This window comes from Orbilia oligospora (assembly GCF_000225545.1).
Source record: "Orbilia oligospora ATCC 24927 unplaced genomic scaffold scaffold00215, whole genome shotgun sequence".
NCBI classification, from domain to species: Eukaryota; Fungi; Ascomycota; class Orbiliomycetes; order Orbiliales; family Orbiliaceae; genus Orbilia; species Orbilia oligospora.
The window spans coordinates 1,122,906-1,140,603 of record NW_011645772.1 but is presented as its reverse complement, the minus strand read 5'-3'; the positions used below and the strand labels follow the sequence as shown (position 1 = coordinate 1,140,603).

The window sequence follows — 17,698 nt, the reverse complement described above, 5'->3', positions numbered from 1 at the left end:
CGAAGGTCGTGTCGAAGTTCATGTTGATGGTTGTGATCGTGGAGGTGGTTTGTTTGTCGGTGTTGCAGCTTGCAGCCCACCATGGCAGCAGCCAAAAGTAGTAACAATCCTGGTGGTCGATTTTTTTCTTTCTTTTCCCCAAACCGAATTCGTTTTCTATCCAATCCTCAAAACTTCAACAACTATCGATATTATTGATCGCACAATAACTTCGCACTACCACCACCGAAGGAAGCAAATATTTACTATCGCTTTATTACGATCATAGTCGCTGTTAATACCGCTCCTACCAAGCTAGTATAATTTAAAATGCCGGCTCCAACAGCTCTTGTAAAACCGGTCGAGGAATCATCGGCCGCCCCGCAGTGGTCTGAAGGTATAGTGATATCCTATGAGGATGGGTAGTATATGCTCGGACAAAGTACTAATAGTAATCGCAGCCACCGAAGATATCGTCCTCGATGCAGAGACACTCTCAACGACCGTTGAGAGTACAGAAAACCCTCTTCATGAGGACACAGAGATGCGGATAGATGAAGAAGGAAGACCAGTCTTCCAACCTGCGAAGCAGAGTGTATGAAATCCTTCTCACTTATAGCTTTTTCTTAAATATTATCTTCCTTGCTAATCGATTTCATGATGTTGTAGCAAAAAATCTACAAAATCGAAACTCGCAAAGTGCCCGTCCCGCCCCACCGCTTCTCCCCTCTCAAAGCCGCCTGGCCCAAGATCTACCAACCAATAGTCGAACATCTCAAAGTCGATGTGCGAATGAACCTTGCCAACAAGTGTGTCGAAATTCGGAATAACAAGAAAACCGAAGACCCAGGAGCCCTCCAGAAGGCCGCCGATTTTGTAAAAGTTTTCACACTAGGATTCGATATCGATGATGCCATCGCTTTGTTGAGATTGGATGAGCTGTATACCGAGACATTCGAGATTAAAGATGTGAAGACTCTACAAGGAGAACATTTGTCGAGAGCTATTGGACGTATTGCTGGAAAGGACGGGAAGACACGATTTGCAATTGAGAATGCGACGAAGACCAGAATCGTGCTAGCGGATAGTAAGATTCATATTCTGGGCGCTTTCCAGAACATTAGAATGGCTAGAGAAGCGGTTGTTAGTTTGATTTTGGGTGCTCCACCGGTATGTCCATACTTATTTGGAAGAGCTCATTGCAACTTGGAAGAAGATACTAATAAATTGCTGCAACAGGGCAAGGTATATGGCTCTCTGAGGACTGTGGCCGCCAGACAGAAGGAACGATTTTAAGTCTACAATCTGCTACACGAAATGTATCTGGCATCAGGTTTTATGATGATCTATATTTTATGACCGGTTTGGAGTTTAGCATTGGGGTGGGTCAGCGGCGTATAAAAGTGCTGTTTCTTTTTCTATTATTTCCGTTCATACCAGAATTGTATAGAGTACCCGAATGTATACACCCTACAATCCTATCTTTGTTTTTTATGAAGAGCCTCATATTAGTCTCTACTTAAGTGCTTAGGATCATATTACTATAGCTATAGTTACAATAATAGCCGACGAGATGTCTCTCTGTAGGGAGTACTCGGTATGTATATATTCACCCACCGGCTCCGGAATAATGAAATCGCCAACCCTGGTTTCGAATTATTATATTCCGGGAACCAAAGCCGGCCGCCCAAGCAAAGCTCCCCTCGCCGTTCTGGAGCTCCAAACTTTCAGCTATTGTTTCAAGCTCTATATTATCCGGCCGTTCTCCGTACCTTTTTACCAGAACGTCTATGTGGCCTCTCACAGTAATTCCAGCCGAACACAATATACGTAGCACCACTGTTTATTAGAAAGGAAAAAAAAGACTGTTGTGTACCGTACCTTGATCATGTGCGCCGCGGTCCACAAACCCATGATAGGAAACCCGCCCCCTTGCCGTTTTGCCTGGGTCTGGTAGGTATAGTCTATACGGCATTAGTCGAAGCATCTTGTGTCAATTGGCAGTAAATTGTTGAATCGTGTTCGTTTTGGCGCAACAAACCCGCCAATATATGGTGCTTTCCCCACAAATACCACAACCAAACCCACCCGAGTCCCTCCCACCTACCCTTTCCTCCACCACGATACCTCATTCCACTTCACTTATTTCTCCTCCATCATCTCCATCATCACGCTTTTACCCATTGACAGTAAAGGCTTCACCAATCGTCCTTCATAGCTATCACTTTTCTCTTTTCCTAGAAATCCATCTAGTTCGTTAAAACAACAAAAGATGGCAGAAGAATCCAAGATCGTGGACGAAACAGCCGCCCCTCCTGCTGAGGAAGGTAGCAGCTCTTCGGTAGCAGTTAGTTCTGCCCAAGCTGCTGCCGAATCTGTAGTTCCTGGTGTCGATATGTCGCAGTTAGTCGGAAAACTGGATAAGAAGACAATGGATCAGATTATTAAGATGAACCCGGGTTTGAGGGCTGAGACGCAGGGTAAGGATCCTGCTACGGTCCAGAAAATGCTGGAGACTATGAAATTGGGAGAGCTATTGGCTGGAATGGTGAGTTTCTTCTTCTTTCTTTTATTTCGAGAATTGGTGGTCTGGTTTGGAGCTGACGATAGTGATGGTGGGGTGGGTTGTAGGCTACTGGTAAGAATGCGAAGGATATGGCAAGCTATAAGTTTTGGCAGACGCAACCTGTTCCTCGATTCGGTATGCTCCTCAAACAAACCTATTAAGCTACTATAGAGCTGGGCTGATTGTATTGATTAGATGACGACGCGGAGAAACAGCAAGAGGAGGGCGAGATAAAGAAGGGAGACCTAGACCTTGTTCCAAAAGACCCTGCACAGCTTCTTGACGATTTCACATGGTGTACCGTTGATCTTGAGAATGAAGAAGAGGTTTGTTCTCTCCCATCTGAACGCTCGGGAGGCTATGTAATATGGTCTAACCATCCAAACAGCTTAAGGAGGTCTACACTCTTCTCAATGGTCACTATGTCGAGGACGACGAGGCAATGTTCCGATTCGCCTACTCCCCAGCTTTCTTCAAGTGGTCAGTACTTCCTCTTTTGCCATTTCACATTGTGTGCAAAATCTAAACTAGCTTTGATCTACCACAGGGCCCTAAAACCCCCAGGCTGGAAGAAGGAATGGCACGTCGGTGTCCGTGTGAAGGCCAGCAATAGACTTGTCGCATTCATTTCCGCTATCCCTCTAACCCTCAAAGTGCGCGCCGCTACCCTCAATTGCTCCGAAGTCAACTTCCTCTGCATCCACAAGAAACTCCGCAATAAGCGTCTAGCCCCGGTACTCATCCGTGAAGTTACCCGTCGTTGTAACGTCGAAGGTATCTGGCAGGCATTGTACACCGGTGGAGCCGTTCTACCAACCCCAGTTAGCAGCTGCAGATATTACCACCGCAGTTTGGATTGGCTGAAGTTGCATGAAGTTGGGTTTTCGCCGATGCCACCAAATAGTACCAAGGCCAAGCAGATCACAAAGTATGCACTGCCGTCAGAGACTAAGATTCCTGGGTTGCGATTGATGCAGAAGAAGGACATTCCAGAGGTCAAGGTCCTTTTGGATAACTACTTGGCTAGATTTGAGATGGCGCCGATATTCTCGGAAGAGGAGCTCGAACATTGGTTCCTCCACAAGGGTGAGGAGAAGGATGAAGATAGAGTTATTTGGACCTATGTCGTTGAGGTAAGATATAGTGTTTATTTTAGAAAACGGAAAAGGGAGAAAGAAAGAAAGAGAGGCTAATGAGTAAAAACAGGACCCTAAATCTAACAAAATCACCGACTTCTTCAACTTCTACTGCCTCGAATCCTCAGTTATCAATAACTCCAAACACGGCATGATCAAGGCCGCCTACCTCTTCTACTACGCCTCCGAAACCGCATTTGCGCACTACAAGGACGGCGATGCCATGAAGACCGCGTTGAAGAAGCGATTGAACGAACTTATGCAGGACGGGTTGATCGAAGCCAAAAAGATGAATTTTGATGTCTTCAACGCTTTGACATTGTTGGATAATGTACTGTTCCTCGGTGACCAAAAGTTCGGAGCCGGCGATGGACAGTTGCATTACTACTTGTACAATTACAGGACGGCGCCTATTGCTGGTGGCATGAATAATAAGATGGGATTGGATGAGAAGTTTGGAAGCGGGATTGGAATGGTTATGTTATAGAGGACATTTCTCTTGTTCTTTTGGAGGGGCGATTTGTGGATTGCTGCTTTAGCTGGACTTGAGACCGGTTACATTTCGGTCTTTCTGGAATCATTTAGGTGATGGTGATGGTCTTGTTTATCATGACGGCTAGGTTATCATTCAAAACTGTGCATATTGAAATGGAATATCATTTTTTTCCCCCTTTACATACTACCCCACGGTGACTGATTCCTCGGGGTAGAATTTAGGCACCAAGTACTGTAAGCGAAGGTATATATAGAGAACGGGCGAAAAATTATAATAGTAGAAGACCACCGTTGTTTTTCTTTTTTAAAAATACCAGTAGACATTAGAGTAAAAAACAGAGAAAGCGAGTCATAAGACATACATCTAACATGCAGGCTAGTAGAAGTAATTGAGATAAAAAGGGACGTAAGAAAAGAGAGAAAGGAAAAGAATAAAAAAAGGAACTGGAAGGATAGATACATAAGTGGGTACTAAGTACGTGGGGGATATCTTTGGGTTTGGATTAAGTCGTGGTGATTTTTGAGAGAGAGAGAGGGTCGTATGTCCGTTTGCTAGTTAAGTCGTGCCGTTGGTAAGTGGTATTTGGTATTGAGTTCCGTTCCGTCGCAGGGCATTCACGCCTGTTTTTTGCGGGCCTTGTCTTGGGTTCCTTTTGCCGCCAGAGAGTCCCAGGATGATCATAAAAAAAAAGAATAGTACAGAGAGAAGCATATACAGCAGGTCATATCCTCAAAGTTCGCATTTTTCCATCAGCTGATTTTTTTTTGTTTTCCCTTTTCAATATTTTCTTCGATTATTCCGCCAATCGCGAAATTAACTCCCAAGACCTTATTTGTCTTACGCTTCCCATATCGCTTTCCTTGATATGATGCTTCCTTATACTTTCTTTTTTTATCGATTGATTGATTGACCGTTTTTGTTGGTAGATAAAGGATTATACGTTGTTCAATCTATCCTGGAACTTCCGGATCGGCGAAGCGGTTCACGACTCGTCGCGGATGAGGGCTACAATCATGCTGTAGAGGTAGAAGAAGAACATGACGAGGTGGAAGCCGAGTTTGATGAAGGATTCCTTTGTTGTTGCCGTCGTATTAGCCTCCAATTCTCATTTTCTAGCATAAATTCGGGGTTAAAAGTACCTTTTTGTGCTTATTTAATGTCCTGAAGATTTCTGTTGCGTCGAGAAGGTGGACATTGTCGAGGATCCTATAATTCTATATTAGCTTTTCGATTTCCCTTTTATAGGATGAAGAAATAAGAAACGTACTTCTTCGCGTTAAAGGCTAGGAGCGGTAGATTGAGGACCAAAGCGAGCCAGTAGCCGTTGACAAGGAATAGAGCGGTGAGGAACCCGTGAACGGCGGCTTCTGGGATGATGTAGGAGTTAAGACGGTTGCAGAGGTCGATGGGGTTGATGTAATCGCATTCTAGGTCAGAGTACCTGTTGATGACTGTTAGTATATATGTTCATATCTATATCTGGGATCTTTGTACCGCTAATATAGGGAAAATGGATGGAGAATAGAGGAGCGGGTCGCGTGAGGTGAAGGAGGGGAGAGAGTTACATAATGGTGAAAAAGACTTGTAGGAAGAGGTTAACTGCATTTAGCAGAACCGCGAGAAGATATAACCACGATTCGCCGGTCATTTTGGGTGGATAAGTTGGATGGATGGGATGGCGATAAGGTTTGAGAGGAGGAGGAGAAGAAGGTGGTGGTGGTGGTAGTTGGTTGGTTGGTTGTTGGTGTCGGTGGGCACTATTATACGTAAGATGAATAGGTGCAGCGGACTCGGCGACGGGTAGACAGATGACCAATAGGTACCTTCGTGATAGATAGGTAGGTATATGGTAGACCGATGAGGGGTAGAAAGGTAGCGGTAGAAGAAGAGAAAGAAGCTGAGGTTGAGGTTGAGGTTCTGGGGATGCAGTTTGTGGTGTGGCGGGATCTTTTTTGTGTGGTTTGAGCAGAAAAGAACGAGTAAGGTAGAACCAGCGAAGCGGCGAGCTTGTGATAATGCTGGTAACTAGTACTTACTTAGTATCTAGTACCTCCTTCCCTTTGAGTTACTAAGCAGGTGCTTTGGACTTAAGTCAGTAAGTCAGAACGGAAGAATAATATAGCAATAACAGCGGTAAAAATTATCACGGGCAGAATATTTCTTGAAGTTGAGAAATGGAAAGAGAGAAGGCTATTCCTCGTGATTCTATTCGCAGGGTAATTACGAGGGAAGCAGTGCACATTACATACATACCAATATTAATACGTATGTGCAGCTTGAAATCATCAACCCTGGTGGTGATATCATGCAGTCTGTTCCATGTCTTGTCTTGTCTTGTCTTGTCTCGTACTCCTCTCTCGACTGGACTTGCACTTGATCTGATCTGATCCTTACGGCGGTCTGCTATCGATATCGGTACCCACCCGCAGGCTTACGATAAGATCCTAGATTTCAATAGAACAAGTGCACTCGCATTATTGTTATTATTCTACTTTGTGATAAGAGTAGTATCTACGGAGAAAAGTTAACTATCGTTCTCGAGTTATGTTAGGTTACGTTACGTACTGTGAACTGGCCGGAAGTCGTCCTCCCGACCTATGTCATATGCATACTGTGGCCTGTGACCTCTCCCGGGCGGAACAACCAGAGTCCCCGGTTGTATCTTGGCATCCCCGGGATGGTTCCGGGGACGCACCGGGGAGAATGTTCTCCAATTATCTCCCCCACGTCAAAATGTCAACCACGTTTTCTCCAAACTTCACGTTCTCCACGCGGCCTTTTTTACATATTGTTTCCTTCTTCTACTTCTTGATAGCAACTGTAAATGACAGTTTGCAGCTAAGCTGTTCATTGTACTCACGTACTTGTCCTGTACATACCGACTTCAAACGGCACAGGTGTATTGCTTGTTCCCACAGGATGGGCAGCTGCTCTGTAATCCCGCTCCTCCTCCCCTGAACATCGCCAGACAGCATTACCTTAACCTCCCCGAATAATCCAAAACAATCTCTTACCAATTAATATATTAATCATGGAATCCGCCATGTCCTCACGAACAAGCTCTCTCTCTCGCTACTACCCTCAGATCCTTATCATTACCGGTGTCATAGTCGCTCTTGGTGTCCTTCACCTCCACCAAGTCTACACCTCTCCTCCCAAAAAGAAGCCTAAGCAGCTCCGTCGTCGGAACGCCCAGCGTCAACGAAACCGTCTCCAGTCATTTAGTAATACTAACGGTACTACCTCTGCTGCCGACAATCATGCCATTGCAACCGCTGAAGCTCTTCGTCGTCTCGATGGAACCGTCCCTCCTACCGCTAATCCCGATGAAACCGCTGCAACCAGACCACCAGTTGTTGACCCGATATCCCTCCCTAATGATGAAGCGATAACTACAATGCTCAACAATGCCGGTGTGGCTGCCCGTGGGAATAGGGAAGATGGTGGTGAAAGCGATTTTTCATACGATAGGGAATCAAAGGATGTCCAGGAAAATCAAAATGTTCTCCAACTGTTATACCTAATCGCTGAAGACCAGGCAAAGCAACAGGGCTATGTTCATCGAGGCGTAACATGCAATCTTTGTAGTGCAATGCCAATCCGTGGTGTCAGATATCGCTGCTCAAACTGCATCGATTTTGACCTCTGCGAATCCTGTGAAGCGCAAGATATCCATCCGAAAACCCATCTGTTCTACAAAGTCCGAATACCAGCGCCTTTCCTAGGAAGCCCCCAGAAAACTCAGCAGCCTGTGTACCCTGGAAAACCGAGTATCATGGCAATCAGCATCCCACCGGAAGCATTAAAAAGATTTGCCAAAGAAACCTGCTTCGAACCACCCGAAATCGAGGCTCTGTACGAACAATTCAAATGTCTTGCTGCAACTGAATTCCCAGACGATCCGAATGGCCTGGGGGGCGGTATCGATAGGAAAACATTTGACAAGTGTTTCGTACCAAATAATCATCTACGTCCACCACCTCCAAATCTGATCTACGACCGGATGTTTGCCTTCTTCGACACTGATGGGAACAAATTAATCGGCTTTGAAGAGTTCGTGAAGGGTCTCTCCATTAAAACTAAGAAACCCCTCCCGACAACAGCAAACATGACCGAAAAGTTTCGAAGAACATTCCGAGCTTACGATCTGGATGACGATGGATACATAGAACGCAAGGATGTCCTAAAGATGTTCAGAGCGTATTATGCTTTGCAAAAAGACTTGGTCAAGGATCTTATCGCCGGTGTGGAGGATGATATGATGGAATCAACGCAAGCACAGAACGTGATTCATGGCTCGCAACCCTTATCTGCTGCCTTTTCAGCTGCGATTCCGCATACGGAAGACGCAAGATTAGTTAAAACCCTCAGCGAGGAGATTAATGATGTTGACCGTGACGCGTTGAATCCGGATGGTAATGAGCTCGGGAGGAGAAGCGAGACCATAGCGAACGCACTTCAAAGGCATAGAAGGGATACTTCGTTAGACAGACTAGCGAGACGGAATCAGCGAGCGGCAGAACGGTTGCTACGGCAGATGCGTGAGCGCGACCAGGCGAATAGCATTGCTAGTACGACCGGGAATACAAATGGGAACACCGAGTCTTCAGGACGAGAACCCCGACTGAGAGAGCTTCTCGACGAAATTACCGATAATACGCCAAGTAGCGAGCAACCTACGGCCTCTCTTCTCCTTGACCATTCTCAAAGTGTAGAGGGGATCGTGAATACTATCCAACAAGTTGAAGCTGCAAGAGCCATGATCCAAGAATTGAGCAGACACGCGGAAAACGGCGTTATCGATCATGGCATATTGGAGCTGTCACGTGAGACGAGGGATAACTTTGGACAAATTGTCGAGAATATGAGGAGTGCGAATTTCGGGAATCTTATGGACGGAAGGAATGTAGACAATGTGGAGGATATGATTCATGTGCTAAATAGGAGTACCGATAGCATGGATGATATGATTCATGACTTGAATAGAATCATGGAGGCACATGATAGAGGGGATATTACGGTTGCGCCGGCTCCGACTAGTGAAGCTGTAACCGAGGAGACTAACGAGGATGAAGAACTAGAACAGGAGGAGGTACAAGGGGGAACTCAAGAGGAATCTCAAGAGGAATCTCAAGAGGAATCTCAAGAGGAGTCACAAGAGGAGTCACAAGAGGAATCACAAGAGGAATCACAAGAGGAGCCTCAGGAGGAAGACGAACAAGAAGAACAGGAAGAACAGGAGCCTGAAGAAGATCATATCCCAGATACGGTAATTGAAAGAGTAGCAACACCGGCACCCCCACGCGAAGAAACAATCGAGGAGGAAGAACCCACCAACCCATCGCCGGGCTCATATGTCATCCCCGCCCCGAACTTTGAACCACAATTTGGCTCTTCTTTCGATCTCCCAGACGATTGGACAAGTGGGCTTAAAGATCCGATCCGTCGTCCCATGAAGGAGGAATTGAAGCTTTATTATCTCGAAGATTACTACAAATCGGATGATGAGGGGAGTGACGACGACGACTATGGCGATGACTTCATCAAAAGAAAGAAACCGGCAGTTAGCAGAGGGCTGGAAAGAGAGGAAGACGTAGGCCGGGAGATTCTCTGCCAGGTTGTCGAACAGGGTATCAACGAAATGCTCGATGCTTTGTTTTTGGCAAAGGAAAGAGACGGATTGGAGATTTTGCTTTCATCGACTTCATCTTCTGGTGATCTGTTACAGGGACAAGCTGTGGAACAGACGGAGCGACCAAAGCCGTCTAACGATGAAAATAAGGAAAACATCGATAAGACGCCGTCTTCCTCGTTACCGTCTGTTACTTCTGGTCGATCCCTCCATAGAGACCCGGAAAACCCTTTTTCGGTTCTCGATGATACCGCTGATTCTGCTTCGCAACATTCTGCTTCTACTTCTCCTTCCTTAGACGTTGGAGTAGAATCATCTACAGCCGCCGCTGCTGCGGGAGCAGGTGCAACTCCACGGGATCCGTTGGCGACAGTAAGGAAAGAGGTGGCGACGAGAGGTGGGCCGGGAAGAATTAGTGAGCAGGAGTTTGTGACTTTTATGCATAGCGATATGGGGAGGCGACTAGGGTTCATGAGCGCTTGGATCAGTATGGGCAGTTTTTAAGACTTGCAAAAGGAAAGTTTGAGCGTCTGCATTTATCCTCTCCCTTCGTTTTTAGTCAGATGGAGATGGAGGACTGAAAAGCTTTTTTTTTTTAATATGTGAATGGCTTCGTTCCTTCGTTCATAGTCATGCTCTTAGAGCGGTATGGTGTTATAATCATTTGCATTAGCATGCACCAGGAATACAATAGAATCCTCAGAAGTAAATAGTAGACACTTATGGAATGTCTAAATATAAAATAACCCTAACAAGACTAAATATTACCTATCTTTTTACTCTGCAACAGCATTTTCAAATTCGCAAAAAATATATAAAAATTGAAACCGTGAGAATGCCTGTATATACCAGTATTCGACCCAATTAATTGCCACAAAACATTCGAAATGAAATATATAGGACTAACTCTGCTTTGATTCGAAGGTATACGTAGCTAAATTTAATCACATCCATTGCAATGTAGATATATATCGAGGCGGTGTATGCCGTGCCGCGCAGCCGCATATATTTGGACTAACTTGCCTAACCATACTCTTAGTGACAAAATACCCCAGCCTTGCGTCCATACGTCACTACGTCCGGAATTACCCCCGCCTGGCAGAGATGAAGATTCTTAGGATGTTCTCTTCCCTTTCAGTCACTCAATCAAAACCTACAAATTCGAAGAGTCGGACTACATTTATGCGGAGGTACTGACCAATACCTAAGCTGGGTAGTGGTGATTATAGTCATATATTATATATCATAACCTCACAATATTATAACCCACGACAATGCAAGATCCAACGGCTCACGACGTGCTAAGGGAGTCCCGCCCCGCCATCAAAAAAATTATAGAACACCTCTCTTGTTTTAACTGCTATTCGCCACCTTCGGGGAAATCAATCGATGAACTCGATGAATATGCGGCAGTATGTACCGGCATTGCCAAATTTCAGGGCCTTATGGACGCCCCGGAAACCGGTATCTTCGACGCAGCTACCGCAAAACACTTAAAGCAACCACACTGCCACAACCACAAAAGTCACGAAGAAAACATCTTCGCCGATGACTGGTATAAGAACAGCAGCCTTACCTACTGCTTCGAACAATATCCCGACAATTACTTAACCGTCGTCGAGGTTAGAAATGCTTTTGAAAAGGCGTTTAAAGAATGGGGTGGTCATCTTACGCCTCCTCTGCGATTTGAGGAAAAGCCACCTCATAAGGATGTCGATATACGAATCGGATGGCGGTACGATTTTGGGAAGTTGTCACTGGTTGGAAATGAGAACGCGAACGACGACGCTGCAACGGAATGTACAGACTACGACCCGGTCGCTCCCCAAAAGGTCCAAGAAACCGTGAAATGGAAAGATGAATGGGTAGCCGTTTCATACTCACCACAGTCGAAGGAAAAGCTACATGCGGATATAAAGATATACTTCAACGAATGGGCGGATGGTGGTCCGGCGGAGGATGGTCAGCAATTCGCATCTCGTATCTTCCCACAGATTGTGCTTCATCAAATAGGGCACATACTTGGGCTCGGTCACTCGATTGGTAAAGATTCGGCTATGTGGCCGGTGTATAAGAATTCAGAGTTACACAAAAATGATATCTATGAGATAAGGAAGAGGTATGGAGGACAACTTCGTATCGGCCGTCAAATGGATCTAGAATGGAGAGTAATTCTGAAGCACGAAGAGGGATTATCATACACACAAGAAATTTTCGCTATCCCTGGAAATCATCTTTATAGACTTACTCGCGGGGTCATTTGGGAACATGACCCTTCTTTGGGGTGGGAAGTAGTCAGTGGGCAGTATTACGCAGTGGAGTTCGACGCTAGTTCTCAATACCTGTACCTTCTGAACATTGATGGGAAGATCCTGAGACGAGCTAGAGAGAGCAAAATTTGGGAAGAGATTGATGGCGAATCTAAATCTATGAATTGGATAACTATTAGAGCTGCGCGTGATGGGAAAGAGCTATACAAGTTAGAATCTAACGATGGATTAGTTTCATCGTTTAGTAACGAACCAGGTTGTCAATGGAAGCTACTGGATGCGAACTCCGCTCAAACCACACAAGATATCATTACGACTGCCTCGCAAGTTTTCATTATCCACAACGATAGGGGGGTTTATGTCTCCGAGGGTGCGTATCGACAATGCCACCTCATCCACGGTCATGGTGAAGAGGACAGCTATGATGCTAACAGTTTTGAATTTGTTGGTTCTGGGGACCGGCTTTACCAACTCAATATATCGGGGCAGGTCCTCGAATGGGATGGTATGCGCACCAACGACCCAGAAAGCCTCAAAAACTGGGTAAATATAGGTGAATTAGGTGGGCTCAGATCCATTGACAAAATTGCAGCCGCAGGAACGTATTTGTACGCCTACAGTAGCGAACAAAAGATGGTTTGGTTTACTGACCGGAAAAATAAAATTCTTGGAAGTCCAGCGGAGTGGGTAGGAAAACCCATACCAAGTCATATTAGCCTTGGCTACATTGTGCGATTGGTAGCTAGTGAACATAACGTCTACTTCTTGGAATCTACAGGTGCAATCCATAGCTATTCGTTTCAGACCTCTAGATCTGGAGGGAAATTCTGTTAGGAGGATATATAACTACTCAAAGATCTTTAGTGTCGGATGGCTACGTATCTTCAGGATATTAAGGTTATAACCTTTACATAGATAAATGTCAATTACTTATTTCCGCTATACAGAATGTTTAATTCTTGGGCTCTAAGCTGACCGAAACTCACAATACCATTTTAAATTTCACGTACTCTAGTGGATAGGCGCCGATCTGGCTCTGGGAGCTTAATGAGTTGAGCCTCATTCTAAGTATCATATATTAACTAGTAGTTATTTGTATTTGTTGATTGAAGCCTAATATATATATATATATATATATGACGCACTAGAAGCTATATATATGGCATCATGATTAGGTTGATATGTTCGATCACCCAAGACACATTTTATGATTGAATCTTTGATAGAAACTCGAAAATATATAATTTAAATCAGTATAAAACTCTGAAATCTTTTCGTAGAGGCTATTTTAGGGTCCTTGATAGCCTTGATGTCCTTGAGATAAACTTGCAGTAGCTCTGTTGGACTCTTGGTGTTGAGGCCTTTCATTTAGTAGCATCATGTCAAGCCTCGTCACTAACTCTAGTCTAGTCATCTCAGATGCCTTGTATGATCTTCTGCCACTTGCTTGTGTACATAAATAGGTAATGAATTTCATGGACTAAATTAATACGATATGTATCGATCAAGTCTGTTTTAATATTTCCCATAGACTCGATATACATATTATTAGGTCAGTGAGCTTCCCGAAAATACTTAAAATTGATCGGTATATTCCGTCAAAACTAATTAATGGTGGTTAACCCACCAGACTGTACACAATTAATTGCATGTATGCAATTTCAAATTTCAAAAGTACACATTAATTACGTATGTTACAGGAGCCGTGTGCCATAGAAGACAACAAAGGCGGGGTACAATCAACATGACCCAGCCGTGCAGCCCACATCGATATCCGTCTGGACCGCAGGCAGCAGTTAGGCGCTGTCCCCATGCAAATAAGTGGCACAGATCCGTCCCCGCCTTCATCTCGAGGCTCTCACGATATCAATACAGAATATCTGTTAATTATCCGCTATATTCCACAAACGTATTCGAGTAGGAGATTCTTCAAAAAAAATATATACTTAAACTGAGCAGAGCGGCGCCAAAGTTCAAAAATGGCACCGCCAACAGTCGAGGAAGTGGCAGAAGAGGCCGGACCTGCGATCAAAAATATCCTCACTCACCTCGCTTGCTACGGCTGTCTACCTTCCGACTCAGAGACCGAAAAGCTAGAGGTTTCAGGCCCTCTACGACAATATGCCATCCTCTCAATAAGCATTGCCAGATTCCAATCATGGGCGGGCCTTCCTGAAACTGGTGTATTCGATGTCGAAACCGCCAACCACTTCAACCAACCCCATTGCCATAGTAATTGCAACCGGAGTGGAGGAACAGTGAACTCTGCCTATGCAGAAGGATATACCCTCAAAAATAAGAAGACGATAACCTACTGCTTTAACGAATACTCCGGCCAACTCTCCGTTCGCGAGATTCGAGATGTATTTGAAAAGGTATTCAAGGACTGGGAAGATCTACTAAAAGTCCCGATTATCTTCTTGGAGGTTGCGCCACACCCCGGAAAAGGAAACATAAGGATCAGTTGGGCTAATAGTGGAGGAGGAGGGGAATCTGGACCCGTTTTCGTATCATACCCTCCACCGAATGGTGTCGACCCGAATACTCCGATTGACATGTATTTTGACGAAGATACGAAATGGACTGTTGAGAACTTACGAAAAACTGTCCTCCATCAAGCAGGACATATACTCGGCATTGTTCATTCGTCACGTAGGGACGCGGTTATGTGGCCCGCATATAGTAATGAAACATTCGGTGGTGACGACCGTTCAGCCATGTATAGGTGGAATACGGGCTCCAGTATTTCAGAACCTCCCGCGATCACGATCGAAAAATTAAGAGACTGGGTCGCAGCACGGAGAAATAAGGAAGAACGGGGTTGGACCTGCATCCTTCAAACCTGCGATAAGCACAAGCTCAAGATTATTGCCGCTCCCGGTGGCGTTCTCTACCGTTTCAGCCTTCTTGGAAACATCTGGAGATATAAAACAGGAGAAACGTGGGAGCGTATTGCATGGTGGTCAGGAGCGAAATCACCAGCGGGTATACAACAGCTTGTCACTAGCTCCGACTATTTATATAGACTGAACGAAGATGGTACCATTTTACGATATCCGCACGACAAAAGTGATAATGGTTGGTATGCCATAGATTCCAAGCAAAGCGGCAATAAGAAAATCGCAGCATCTCATAGCAGCCCACTCGTGTACAAGTGTACAATTAATGGGAATGTCTCCGTTTGGCGAGAGGCTACAGATAAATTATCTGGGTATTGGGATTTTCTAGGTTGCCCCATGCCCCTTGGACCAACTAGCACACTCCCAGAAACCACGAATATCATCGCAGTAGCATCAGAGATAATCTATCACTCAGACCAAACAATTCTGAAATACCAAGGGGCTGACGAGAAATGGGAGTTGGCATTCGAAATACCATTCCGCAAAATAATCGGTGGCACCAGCGACCATAGTCTCTACATAATAGGTGTTAGTTATTATGATCCTGGGGAAGTCCTTAAATTGATGTTTAATAAGGGAGGTATGACCTACCGAGTCGGAGATAGGAGCAAGACTGGAAATTGCGATTCAGAGACCTATCCAGAGGAAATTGACTTTGTCGTTTCGGGTTCGCACCGGTATACAGTCTATTCTTACGGGCCTGCTAAGGACAAAAGGCGGGGGGTAGTTCACAGTGGCGAGGAAGATCGACCTAAAGCAGGTTCCCATAAATGGGTAGATTTGAAGCCTCCCTCATCTATCTCCCAGCTCGTCGCCGCTGAGGACGATGTATACTACATGGACGATACTGGGAGTATTTTCAAAATGTCTATGGGCTAATCATTTGATTTTGCCATGCTTCAAACTATTCATATTAGTTAGCATTTACACTCGACGGAATACAAGATTTATATCCAATACGAATTCCAGCACTCTTGAAGGGGAGCCCTAGAGTCATGGACCAAGTTTAAAATCCGATACATATCCACGTTCTTATAGTTAATATAAGCCTACTATATTAGAGTTTCTTAGGATCCTTCGATTTCACAAAATACTTATAAAGTAATCCACATTCGTTTTTCTAAGGGTTATTCTATATTTAGTTTACTTATAAAAGAATGACGATAGGGAATAGCTTCATTACCTGGGCATATTCTAAACTTTCCTTTAGATCTCGAGCGTGCGATAGCTATAGGATCGAGATCTACGGCGCTAGCTAATTTAGGTTTGTAACCATAAAATACATTCTGTTTTTACACATGCATTAGTCTTAACCAAACTGTACCACCTATTGTAACTAGTAGTCTCGTCTACCATAACCCAGGTTCAAACTAAGCTTAAGCCAACATTCCTTCGACTTCCCAGCACAAAAAGCCTAAATTTATAAACAAATAGTCTGCACCCAAGCCATTTCCCAAATCCCAACCAACCATCAATATCAATATCAATATCAAGATCATGACCCGCAAAATCACCAACTACACATTAACCGTCACCGCCGGGCCCACCCGCGATATCTCCTCCCACGTCCCCGTCCCCGTCAATACCGAACAACCACTTCACTTCGACACAAATCTCATTTCTACAGATTTATTCGTTCGCATACAAAATTATCGCGGAAGTACGTCATACCTTCATATATACATGCTAAGCTTAGCTTTTTTTTCTCAAATCAGATCCCTGTGATCTACAGGGATTCCGAATTGGGAAATACAACTTGATTTCAACACAAAAAAGAAACTAATTTCAAAATAATTATGATATTTTTATATAAGTATATAGCTGATAAAACCCTCCCCTCAACATCTCCATACTTCGAAACACCACCACACTCCACGAATAAAGATAAATACTCCATTTCCTTCTCACCTTTAATATTCAAGGATTCATCAATAAACGGCGACGATTTAGTCCTGGGCAATGACTTTGACGAGCCGATTTCAAAAAACTTGCCGCCGGGGTTTAGTGTTGCCTGGAGAGTTGCAAGATGGGTCGTAGATCCCGGACTTGATGGCGATCCATGGGCTGAGAAACCTTGGTTGGAAGGAAGGGTTTTGAGTAGTGTGAATGTTATCGATATTGGAGATCGAGATGATAAGAAACAAGCTGGTGAAGGGGTAGATGTTCTTGAAGAAGGACTATATAAATCTAAATTGAATGCCGAAGAAGGTTCCGAAGAAGAGATACCGAAAGATGGAGCTGCAAGGATGAAATTCTTTGTTCAACAGGAAAAGAGGAAGAAATTTGTGTTCGAAAAGGGGGAGAAGTATTGGATGGATTTTTATAATCCGTATCTTGACTTTAATGGTGATTCACCCCTTCTCCTCGTTATCTGCTTCGTTATTCTCGATGATAGACTAACTCGTTGCGATTTCTTGTAGAGTTCGCACTCCACTTACCGGGTATTTCAATACATATTCTACAGTATTGGGATGGCCAACCGCTTCGCTATGTGCTGAAGAATCGGGTTGATCAGACCGTTTACCTGGTTGTGCAGTTTACACTAACTCCGAAGGAGGATGTTGATACTGACGAAGAAGACGAGGATGATGATGGCGATGATGAAGAGGATGACGAAGGGGATGACGAAATATTTGAAGACGCTCGACAGAGTGAAGGGACGACCAGCCAGAAAAGTACGAATCCGGCGGTTCAGACGAGTAACGACGATATAGACTGA

At 44.5% G+C, this 17,698-nt stretch overlaps 7 protein-coding genes across 7 annotated transcripts; 6 read left to right on the top strand and 1 right to left on the bottom strand.

The window, feature by feature from the left end:
• Positions 1 to 309: 309 nt before the first annotated feature.
• On the top strand, positions 310 to 1,275 carry AOL_s00215g347 (uncharacterized protein; the record flags this gene model as incomplete). The annotated part of the gene is made up of 4 exons (XM_011129549.1): positions 310 to 376; positions 441 to 574; positions 649 to 1,149; positions 1,219 to 1,275. The coding sequence occupies 4 exons, from the start codon at positions 310 to 312 to the stop codon at positions 1,273 to 1,275; spliced, it is 759 nt and encodes a 252-aa protein (XP_011127851.1).
• Positions 1,276 to 2,251: 976 nt separating this feature from the next.
• Positions 2,252 to 4,168, top strand: AOL_s00215g346 (uncharacterized protein; the record flags this gene model as incomplete). The annotated part of the gene is made up of 6 exons (XM_011129548.1): positions 2,252 to 2,527; positions 2,611 to 2,680; positions 2,741 to 2,871; positions 2,934 to 3,025; positions 3,093 to 3,678; positions 3,752 to 4,168. The coding sequence occupies 6 exons, from the start codon at positions 2,252 to 2,254 to the stop codon at positions 4,166 to 4,168; spliced, it is 1,572 nt and encodes a 523-aa protein (XP_011127850.1).
• Positions 4,169 to 5,159: 991 nt separating this feature from the next.
• On the bottom strand, positions 5,160 to 5,825 carry AOL_s00215g345 (uncharacterized protein; the record flags this gene model as incomplete). The annotated part of the gene is made up of 4 exons (XM_011129547.1): positions 5,160 to 5,249; positions 5,317 to 5,383; positions 5,445 to 5,618; positions 5,743 to 5,825. The coding sequence occupies 4 exons, from the start codon at positions 5,823 to 5,825 to the stop codon at positions 5,160 to 5,162; spliced, it is 414 nt and encodes a 137-aa protein (XP_011127849.1).
• Positions 5,826 to 7,208: 1,383 nt separating this feature from the next.
• AOL_s00215g344 (uncharacterized protein) lies at positions 7,209 to 10,313 on the top strand (the record flags this gene model as incomplete). The annotated part of the gene is made up of 1 exon (XM_011129546.1): positions 7,209 to 10,313. One exon carries the CDS (start codon positions 7,209 to 7,211, stop codon positions 10,311 to 10,313), a length of 3,105 nt encoding a protein of 1,034 aa, XP_011127848.1.
• A 770-nt stretch (positions 10,314 to 11,083) lies between these two features.
• On the top strand, positions 11,084 to 12,913 carry AOL_s00215g343 (uncharacterized protein; the record flags this gene model as incomplete). The annotated part of the gene is made up of 1 exon (XM_011129545.1): positions 11,084 to 12,913. The coding sequence occupies one exon, from the start codon at positions 11,084 to 11,086 to the stop codon at positions 12,911 to 12,913; it is 1,830 nt and encodes a 609-aa protein (XP_011127847.1).
• Positions 12,914 to 14,058: 1,145 nt separating this feature from the next.
• AOL_s00215g342 (uncharacterized protein) lies at positions 14,059 to 15,858 on the top strand (the record flags this gene model as incomplete). Its single annotated transcript, XM_011129544.1, has 1 exon — positions 14,059 to 15,858. The coding sequence occupies one exon, from the start codon at positions 14,059 to 14,061 to the stop codon at positions 15,856 to 15,858; it is 1,800 nt and encodes a 599-aa protein (XP_011127846.1).
• A 618-nt stretch (positions 15,859 to 16,476) lies between these two features.
• AOL_s00215g341 (uncharacterized protein) lies at positions 16,477 to 17,698 on the top strand (the record flags this gene model as incomplete). Its single annotated transcript, XM_011129543.1, has 3 exons — positions 16,477 to 16,639; positions 16,801 to 17,325; positions 17,400 to 17,698. 3 exons carry the CDS (start codon positions 16,477 to 16,479, stop codon positions 17,696 to 17,698), a joined length of 987 nt encoding a protein of 328 aa, XP_011127845.1.